Raw genomic sequence first — 11,116 nt, forward strand, 5'->3', positions numbered from 1 at the left:
GCCCCTTGGTCTTGCAAACTTTATATGCCCCAGTACAGGGGAAACACCAGGGCCAAGAAGTGGGAGTGGGTGGGTAGGGGAGCAGGGGAAGGGTATAGGGGACTTTCGGGAATGCATTTGAAATGTAAATGAAGTAAATATCTAATAGAAAATTGGAAAAAAACACAAATGTGCATCATATATACAGCAAGAAGGATAAAAATAAGTACTTAATAAATAAAAAGAACAGAAAATTCAGTATGAACAAATCTATTTCACAGATTTAGTACCTATTGTACTATTTTACACATCCTAAGGAGACATCTAATCTACATGAGACAATGTATGTGGTTATCATCACAACAGCTTCCTTTAGTATTAAAAAAAAGTTGATGGAACTTTATAAAACTAGAATTTCATTGAAAAGTCACAAGATTCAGTAACCAGACTACTATTTGTAAGATGACATCTCTCTTCTTACTCAGAGCTGTTCATGCACTATATTGCAGTTATTGAGGTTGCACTGAGAGTCTACATGTTTAGATGGTTATGTGACTGGAGTTTAAGCCACAGCCATGAATCACTAACACAGCTGCTATTCATCAAAACAAGTTCCTAGCTCATGAATTACATACAATCATCACAGAAAAGACATACTTACCATGTTCTCACATTCAACTTATAGCTGAAAGAAGTAATAAATCAAAAATTCTAGCAATAATAGCCATATCTGAAATATGATATGCAAAGAGTAATATTGTTTGGATTTTTACCAAACTTAAAATACTGTCTTCTAAAATTGTCTTAGTGCATTTTTAAAAACACGTGGGAAAATAAGAACATTCATTCACAGAAAGTTGTGCAAGACAAGCAATTCAGAGATTTCTGTTTGATTTCTTTCCTTTACATGTACTTTCCTTCTTTCTTCCTTTCTTTTCTTCTTTTTCTCTCATTTATCTTGTTTTTAATAACTAATTTCTTTTATTCACTTGACATCCCTATCAAAGCCCCATTCATTCACTCCTCTCCTCCCAGTCCGGCCCTTTCAAATCTCATTCCCCATTACCCCTTCTATCTTTCAGTACCTCGTCTAGTTTCCCTCACAACTCTTGTCTTATCCTCCTCACCTTGTTTTCTACTATAACTGTCCTTAAGAACTAGGCTCACTTCCATTTTCACTGTTCTATTTCCTGTGGTCCTTTACATGTCACCCACACTTCAGTTGCTAAGTCCTGGCCATTTGCTATGCCTAGCTCACATCTTCATCCTAAGCTTTGGCTGCCCTGGCCACCTGGATCCAGGAACTTAATGTCTGCACAATTGCCTCTGAAGTCACCGTCATTTGTTAGGTGGTAATCCTGCTGAGTGGCTAACCTACACTTGGGTATGGATTGGTTTCTAATGTATTATTAACACACTGTCTCCCATTGTGAAGTTCAGACTCCCTTCTTATTTCCCTAGCTGTATTTCCTGCATCTTGGAGTGGAACAATCTGATTGAGTCTTTAACTCCCTCTCTTCTTTACAGCTCATATTCAGTCATCTCCTATTTCTTTACTCTTGAACCTGTCAGTTTCTCTGTCCCTCAACGCACCATATTTCGCAGACTTAGTGTCAGCTGCCTTTATTTCTTACTTGAGTGATCCACTATAATACTTACTTACTTAGCTTTGTGTTACATAGTATTGGGTGTCAGAACTCAGACCCCCATGTTTGCACAGCAGGGATATACTCACTGAGCCATCTTCCTAGCTCAAGATCGTGTTCCAGTGGAGTCCAACTTGAAAAAAAATATTTGTTAGATCTCCTTGCATTTGGCTACTACTTTTATTCTTCATTTTATAGACAGCACATTCCCAACTATTCTGTTATAGTAATTGTATTCTCTTTGTGTCCAATTTGTAGCTCAACAATTGTTCTCTTTGCATTTTGTACCTCTGTGTGTGTGTGTGTGTGCGCGTGAGCTTGCGCTTAAGTTACTGTGTGCAAATATGTGTGGAAGGCAGAGGCTCACTGTTCTATTTCTTGTGGTCCTTTACATGTCACCCACACTTCAGTTGCTAAGTCCTGGCCATTTGCTATGCCCAGCTCACATCTTCATCCTAATCTTTGGCTGCCCTGGCCACCTGGATCCACAGGAACTTAATGTCTGCACAATTGCCTCTGAAGTCACCATCATTTGTTAGGTGGTAATCCTGCTGGAGGTCAACCTAAAATGTTATTCTTCAGTACTCCATCTACTTTGCTTACGGAGACAGGGCCTCTCAGTTGCTCAGTACTTGCTGGCTAGACAGAGAGCCTCTGAAATCTTCCTGTCTCAATGGCTGAGATTTCAAATGTGCACTATAACACCTGGGTTTATATGTAGACTCTGAGATTGAAATTCAGATTCTTATGATTTCAGGGCAATCACTTTATCAACTGAGCTGTTTCCTAAGCCTTTCTGTTTCCTTTGGTTCTCTTTTATGTGTACATGTGAGCATGTACATGTGTGCTTGTGCATATGGAGGTCAGAGGCCAACTTGGGTGTTATTCCTCTGATACTGACTGTGTTTTATTGAGATAAGCTTTCTTAATGGCCTGTATCTCACCAAGTAGTCTAGGCTGGCTACCCAGAAAACCCAGGAATTCTCCATTCTTCTCATCCCAAGCCCTGGGATTATAAAATGGTGCCACTGTTCCAAGCTTCTTTAAATTGTGTGTTCTAGAATGAACATGGGTCCTCATGGTACACATCCATGTGCCATGGTTGTATGCATGGGGAGAGGCCAGAGGTGGATGCTGGGTATCTTCCTCTATCATTCTTAACCTTATTTTTTGAGACAAAGTCCTTCAGTGAAATTGGAACTCACTGACTGACTAGACTTATTGGTCAGTGAGACCACAGGATCCTCCTATCTTCACCTCCCAGTGCTGAGATTACAGGGACACACAACCAACCCCAGCTCTTTAGCATGTGTTGGTGATGCAAATCCAAATGTTCATCCTTCTACAGCAACACATTATGCACTGGGCCATCTCCCAGCCCCCGTTCTTTCTATTCTCTAACCACCTGATTCTTAAGATGGTCTATGCATTTTTTTGAAAAACTTTTTGAATACTGTGGATGCAGAAAAATTATTTATCTGAATTTATCTACTAGCCTTTGTGATAGTTTCTTCATGTAACTCCATAAAATAGTCATTTCTGTTTGTCTACAGAACACACTTCTACCCAGTTCTGAACATCCCAACAGTTAATCTGGTATACTACTAATTTGAGAGCTTCAGTCTGCTGCAATCTGATAGTCACTGTCTCCACATCCTTCCTATCCAGCATCCCCGATGCTACTGAAGATAACATCAAATTATTTGCCTCATGACTCTCCTAACTCCATTTCTCTTGATGTCTTGTAATGCATATATAACTGGGTACCTGAAGGGAATTGTACACTTCTGAGGCCATTCACTTTCCCAATCTGCTCTCTATAAAAAGCAATGTTGTCTATGCATTGGACAATAATAGGGTTTATTTGGAGTAGAGCCTAAAAAGATGTGGAAGCTTTAGTATGTTGCTTTCAATTCAATAATTCACAATCTTTGGCAGATGTGTCTCACACTTTCATATCTGTAGCTCTGACAATTTCCTTGCTTGGGGAAATATATTTTATTTTTAGGTTTTACTCTTCAGTAGTTCTTATAGCCCTTACCATAAGCCAACCCTTTCTTTAAGATCCACATAGAATTTTGTAGATTGACTAATAAACATATTTATTGACATATCAGTATCGTAAGTTTTCACTTGTTTTTCTCCAGATCTCAATTAAGAAGGTTATTTAAGCGGGGGCGGGGGGGGGGTTGTTTCATTTCCATTTTTGATGTTTCCAAACTTAGAATCTCCAAAAATCAGAATAAGAAAAGAATGAAGCTAATTTCTCTGACCTTTCTTCAATGGATTTGAGTAAAACTACATCTATTTAAAATATTTGACTAAAACTACATCTATTTAAAATATCAAGAGAAGTCTGGTGGTGCATGTTTGAAGCATGGAACTGAAAATGTCTTGTCAGAGTCATCAAAGATGAGGTGCTTGGGGTCCCATGAGAACAGGCTCTGATCTATGCAAATAAAATCTTATATATTCTCTGAGGTATTAGTTATGACCAAATGACTTGTAAATCAATCAACCAATGATGGAGAGAAAGAAGTGACCACACTGTGGTTATAGCTGACTACCAAGGAGCCATCAGGGTGAGACTAGATAGCAAAGGAAGAATATGTCTAAAATACAGGAAGATCCCCTGACTTAGCTCAGTACTGTCATAATCTGTGGTTCAAACCAATAGAAAACAACAGCAACTCAATCCAGTCAAAACTGCTCTGGTGGTTTGAATGAGAATGGCCTCCAAAGGGTTAATATTTGAATGCTTGGTCCGTACTTGGTGGAACTATTTGGGAAGGGTTAAGAGCTGTGGTCTTGTTGGAGAAAGTGCCACTACAGGTCATTCAAAAGCCCATGCCATTCTCAAATAGCTTTCTCTGTCTCTGCTTCATGCTGGTGGGTAGAGATATAAACTCTAAGCCACCCTCAGTGCCATTCCTGCCTGCCTGCTCCCATGCTCCCTGTTATGATGGTCATGAACTCATCCTCTAAAACTAAAAGCCTCAAATAAACTTTTCTCCACACATTGGCTTGATCATAGTGTCTTACCATGCCAATAGAAAGTAACTAAAGTGACAACTAAGGCCCCAGACCCTTTAGGAATATAAATTTGAGTCACCCAACAGATTAAGAACCAGAGCCTGTAACCTCCCCCGCCAACCTGAAGCTGGCTGATCCAGACCTTGACTTTGCTGCCACTAAGGAGAAAACCTAGGGTGGAGCCTGCCTCCCTAGATCACTCATTGTTCAGCCACTGTCGCTGTTCCTCTTCAAGATACTGCTACCTGCTGGGAGGCTGCTGAGCTATTCCTGAGACCACACCCTATCCTGAGTGTGGTCACCTGCAGCTGGGCTCCAAGGATGAATTGGTGGGAATGAGCCTCTCCCCCTCCTTTATAAGCGCATCCGCCATTAAACATTTGAGCCTTGATCAGAACATTGTCTTGGCTCCATTATTTCTCAACCTGCCTAGGTTCCCTCTTCTCTTTCAGCTCCGATTGCCTCCTAGGCTCAAACCCGGACATGAGAGCCACAGGCTGGCCCTAACAAGAGCCTAGTGATGCTTGCTCAGGGTAGCAGGGAATGGTTATAGTATGAGAAATTGTCATGTGGCCAGCAACAATAAGGACCACAACTGTCACAAATATTTCATCCTTAATTTGTTAAAAATGTTTTGTAAAGGATTATGTATTACCTTCCCTCTCCTTTATCTCCTTCATTTCATAATATGAGCTTTGCTAACTTTATATACTTGTATTTAAGTTCTGTTCACTCTACATAGTTATTAAGTTCAATGATATTGAGAAGAAACAACTGTTACAGAACTCTGAAAATAATGGACACACTTCCAGTTGTTCATGGGAGGGGGATCACACAGGGAAAAATCCTTATTGTATTTATCTACAACTTAAATATGGCTTACAGATGCACATATTGGTGCCAAACTAGCAAAGAATGAGCTTGTCATGATGAAATTTATGTGTCAAGTTGGTTGGGCTTCAGATCCCACATATTTGGCAAGTCTTATACAACATATTTCTATGAAAGACATTTTTTATGAGATTAACACTTAAGGTGGGCAGGCTGAAAACAGATCAACCTTCATCACACATGTGGCTATCAACTGACCTTCCCTGCACAAAGAGAATTCTACAAGCAGAGTGCTAGCCTGAATTTCCAGTCTGTGACCTAACCTCTATTAGATTTGAAGCTCACCAAGCTTCCACAATTATAGGAACCAACTCCTTACAATAAACTTTTCTCTCATAGACAGGTAGGTAGGTAAGTAGATGTATACATAAATATATACATAGTGAATATAAGTAGGTAACTATTATATATAAAATATATATAAAGAAAGATACACAGCTATCGTCTGGTTTCTACTTGGGCTTTGCTTCAGGATCTCCCACAAACATCTGAGTATGCAGGTGCTGAAGTCCCTTTCATACAGAGGTACAGTATCTGAATGTGCTCTGGGCACACCCACCTGTATACATCATAGCACCTCTAAGTTTGTATAATATTGGATAAATACACACATCATGTGAATTGATGTTACACTTTGGTTAGAACAACAAAGAAAAAGCTTACCTATGTTCAGTACCAATCAATTTTTCCAAATATTTTTCAATTCATGTTTAAATCTTTTTAAATACACAATAATTTATTCAAGGATTAAGGTCATAGTTTTAAATCCTTGGTATTTCATTTGTTACATTATAGGTGATACAAATATGTTTTCTGAATTTGCCAGAAATAAGAAATATGATACTTTAGATGGAAACATAATTGCTCTCTAAAAGGCAGAGAAAATTTTTGGTGATTGCATATGGTTTCTACAGGGGCAAGTTGACTATTGGCTTTTGGAAATCCCTACACCTATCCCCAACACAGGTCCACTTCTCTTTCAGAATAATGTTCTGGCTAGGCAAGTCATAATATTCACATTGCAAGTCATGAATATTCGCATAGTAACACAGTGTCTATCATATGTGCACAGAAATTCTAAGTGATGTGACAATTTTATGACCATTCAGACATTCCCTGTAACACTCACAGGTAAAATACCCCTGTCTCCAGAGCCACTTACGCCATACTTTCTGGTTCTACTGCGCATGCACCCACAGCTTTTGTGACATTCACAAGAAGTGCTTGGTTTATTCCAACCAGGAGGTTCACGAGAGGTTGGATGCCACCACACTTCCGGACTAGGACCCGATTTTCATATTCTTGACAGCATTCTCCCAAGGCCCCAACCACATTCACGAGCACTTCTTCAGGCTGATCAGTTAAAAGTCCAACTAGTGTCTCAATGGCTTTGTATTCTCGAAACCTAAGTTCAAAGAAAGGAGGTTGTTTATAGTTCAAAGTTAGCAGGAAAGATAGAAAAATAAAAGCCTTGCTAAGTAGTTATTTATATTAATTTAGCCATGTACTATATTTTCTGTGCTCATTTGATCCACATAAAAAATTTACTGAGTAGACCCATTTAACCTTCATTCAAATGACTGATCTGATAAGTAGTAAGGCTAGCACCCGTACCCAGCCACCTGCAACCAACCCATGTTCTTGATCATGACATTAGATAGCCTCTGAGACAGCTATGGACATATATGAATCTTAGGATCTGTGGATCCATATATGAATAGTAACATATATATACATCTACATACATATGTATATATACATGTGTATGTGTGTGTGTATATATATATACACACACACACATACATGTATGTGTATATACATGTACAAAGCATCACTGTGTTTCAAAATGAGCAATAAAGCTACTGCAACTCAGATTTTAGAAGTGTTTTACTCTGATCTATGGAAATCAGTCATCTCAATCCACCATTCAGATTTAAGGACAGAAACCACATACTCATCTCATTAGGTGCAGAAAAGGCCAATATCCCTTCATGATAAAAGTCCTTGAGGATCTAGAACTATACGGGACATATCTAAACAAATGCAAACAATGTACAATGACAGCCAACAGCATGCTAAATGGAGAAAAGTTCAAAACAGTGCACTAAGATGAGGAACAACACAAGGAAGCCCATGTGGGTCTAAAGAAGTGAAGAGGAGGTGAAATTAACTAGGCCCAAATTCCATGACTGGATAGGTAGGTCATAGGCACTAGGTAAAAAGCAATGACTACTATTCTGATAAACGGACATGGTATTAAACTCTACTCTTAAGTCCTAATCTTTACACCCATAGATCAGTGCATCTCTCAGTCTCATCCAAAAAGCTTCATTTGCAATAAATGATGATTAATACAGAGACAGGTCAGTGAGCACAGAAAAATTTATTGTCGAATTCAGGTCTAAATTCACTCCCCGTCAAGTCTCACATATCATCATGAAAGAGAGGCCAGCAATATCATAAGAGACAGAAGAAGTAGACAATTACTGTGAAATAGTGTTTACTGGACATAATATGTGAGTTGTATACACAAATTCATATGGCCTGGGACTTTGTACACAAGACTTGGATACAAGAAAACAAGTCATTATGGCAGGGGAGGGGCTTATGAAGTCCCAACCCAATATGAGGAGCTACTGGCAACTGATGTTTACTGGGAGAGGAAGAATCACTTCTCTTCAGGGATGTAGTTCTAAGAGGCTATGGATGCTCAGTGTATGGTCTTGTACTCATGCACAGATAAGCATCACTAAGTGGATTCAGTGTGTTTTATAAAATAGAAAGAGCGCATGAAGTTGGGAGGAGAAAGAGGAGGGGAAAGAAGAAATTTGAGAGGTAAGAATAGGGGTGGATTAGTTGATCTAAACATGTTACATACATGTATAAATATTAAATAAAACATTTTAATTGGTCTTCTCTGACTACTTCATTATTATTAATCCCTAGTATGTTTTAGAATCTATCTTCAAGTAATTTTACTTTGATGTTTTTCAGTGTATATTTAAATCAAATGAAGCATGTATAAAAATGAGAATTTTTTCTTATTTCTAATAAATTTCATCAGTATTTATGTATTAAGATATAGATGTATTTTATTACTACCAGTAATAGAGTTTGCATTAGTGGAGGTTATATTTATTACTAATTCCATCAAATACTCTTAAGCAAGCCTATTTTCTGTTAGGCTAAGCAAATTACTAAAAGAAAATACCAAATAGAAAAAAAATTTTCTCAAAATATTCATGAAAAATGTTAATTCTAAAATGACCCAGAGAAAGTCTTAAAAATCAAAATGAATAAAAATTATAAGTATTTTATAATTTGTTTAAAAAACAAATGTAGAACTATAAGAGCCAAGAATGCAGCTCAGTGGTAGATTGCTTGCTTTTCAAGCACAAGGCCTTGGGTTTGATCCCCAACACCCAAACCTTTACAAATACATTAAAGTAAAATTCAGTGAAACCATAACCTTTTAAGAGTGGTTAGTTAAGAGAGGTTAGTTAAGAGTGGTTAGTTAAGAGAGGTTAGTTAAGAGTCATTAGTAGCCATTCAGCTGACTCATTTATGTTTTTAAAAATGGAAACTAGGGGAAGAAAGATAGTTCAGCATCTTAAAGTTAAAAATTCTTGCTGTGAAATCATAAGACCAGAGTTTGGATGCACAAAGATAATCAAGTGGTGTTTATAAGGGGATAGTGGAAATTACTTGAAGATAGATTCTAAAACATACTAGGGATTAATAATAATGAAGTAGTCAGAGAAGACCAATTAAAATGTTTTATTTAATATTTATACATGTATGTAACACGTTTAGATCAACTAATCCACCCCTATTCTTACCTCTCAAATTTCTTCTTTCCCCTCCTCTTTCTCCTCCCAACTTCATGTGCTCTTTCTATTGCACAAAATGCACAAACAAGTTTGGTGAATAGTGCCCATCAGCAGCCATAGCTCCATGTAGGGATTGCTGGCTTCCAGTCAAGGTTTGAAAAAAAAGTCAACTGAGGCTCAGGGAGCAGTAAGGGAGATAGATGAAATGCCTAACTTCCTCTTCTGGTCTCAGAGACACACACTTGCATACACATTTGCACATACACTTGCACACACATCTTCATACACTTGCACACATCTGCACACACACCTGCACATGCTTACACACACATCTGTATACATACCCACAGCAACACATGTATGCACACACAATTTTTAAAAAATATCTCTGGGAGGACTACTCTTTTCTGAAGGAAAATGGAGAAGTGGATCTGAGGGAGAGGAGATGGGGGATTAGGAAGAATAGAGGGAGGGAAACCCATGGGCAGGGTGTATTGTATAAGAGAAGAATAAATAAAGGTAATAACTAAGGAAGAATGTGTAGGCTACTTCTATTTGCAAAGACTGCATTACTTTGATAGAGAACATAAGATTTTTAAATGTATGTATCTTTTCATATTGTGGAGTGGCCTATTCACACAGAAAGATCATGTCAACCATGTTAAACATACAATTTCTGTATATTAGGATGATGAGAGGTCTCTTTTCCTAATAATCTTTCCATTCTACCTTTTACTCCACATTAATGATGCGCATTATTGATTATAGTCAAAGCCACTATCCCCTTATAAACACCACTTGATTATCTTTTACTATAAAAATACTATGAAATATCAAATGCCTTACTTACTTAATCACATTTTCTTTGCTGATGGAGCATTTCCATATTGCCCCAGTAACAGCAGCTAATCGTTCTTTATTGTCTGTATTATTGAGTAGACTGGCCAGGGGTTTAAGTCCTCCATGCAGTCTAACCAGGTCTCGGGTCTCCTCATCTTCAGCACACTGAACAAAAAGTCAAACCAAAGGCTGTCAGAGATCAAGGAATCAAGCATTCAGTGCTGGCCAATGAGGCTCATCTATGAGAGTTCTCCAATGCAAGTTGCTTCTGTCATGTAACAGTCTGCATCAGCATTGCAGGGAACCTAGTGGGATTTCCAAGATCTTGTGTCACAGATTGCCAGCCAGAGTCTGCTTCTCTGCTTTTCCTGCAGAAGGGTAGCCAGGCCTTTTGCACATTGGGTTGGACTGGAGGGAGAGAAGCTTAGCCGAGTGAGTGGATGCAGGCAGGATCTTGGTCAGTGGTGAGTGCTCAGGCAAAGAACACACACACCTGGAAACAGCTTCAGAGAACTGGAGCAGTTTAATGGGATAGGGGTGGGGGAGAGAAAGGGGTATTTATGCCCCTGGGAATGTAGCCAGGGTCTCTGGGACAAGGTTTGTGTGGCTATGTACAGTTGGCCAGGACAGGGGTTTTGGAAGATGCCTCATCTGCATACTCATTGGCTATGTGATGGGGCTTATGAGGTCAAACAAGGAGTGAGGCCTGATAATTATCAGGGTAATAAATTCTTACTAGGGTTGATTGTGAGGCAGCTAGCTTCGTAGAACTCTAACTCTCTCTCTCCTCTCTCTCCTCTCTCTCTCCCTCTCTCTCTCTCCTCTCTCTCCCTCTCTCTCTCCCTCTCTCTTCTCTCTCTCTCTTCCCCCTCTCTCCTCTCCTCTTCCTTTCTTTCT

At 38.8% G+C, this 11,116-nt stretch overlaps 1 protein-coding gene across 2 annotated transcripts in view; it reads right to left on the minus strand.

The window, feature by feature from the left end:
- The window catches only part of Armc4 (armadillo repeat containing 4), a 194,176-nt gene that overhangs the window by 109,226 nt on the left and 73,834 nt on the right, over positions 1 to 11,116 (minus strand). For both annotated transcript variants that reach the window (XM_021150551.2, XM_021150552.1), the window contains 2 exons: positions 10,230 to 10,384; positions 6,712 to 6,954 (listed from right to left, as the gene is read on the minus strand). In XM_021150551.2, coding sequence (XP_021006210.1) covers positions 6,712 to 6,954; positions 10,230 to 10,384 — 398 coding nt within the window. The remainder of the gene's footprint in view (positions 1 to 6,711; positions 6,955 to 10,229; positions 10,385 to 11,116) is intronic.

The sequence above is a fragment of the Mus caroli genome, chromosome 18 (assembly GCF_900094665.2).
Source record: "Mus caroli chromosome 18, CAROLI_EIJ_v1.1, whole genome shotgun sequence".
In the NCBI taxonomy this organism is placed as follows: Eukaryota; Metazoa; Chordata; class Mammalia; order Rodentia; family Muridae; genus Mus; species Mus caroli.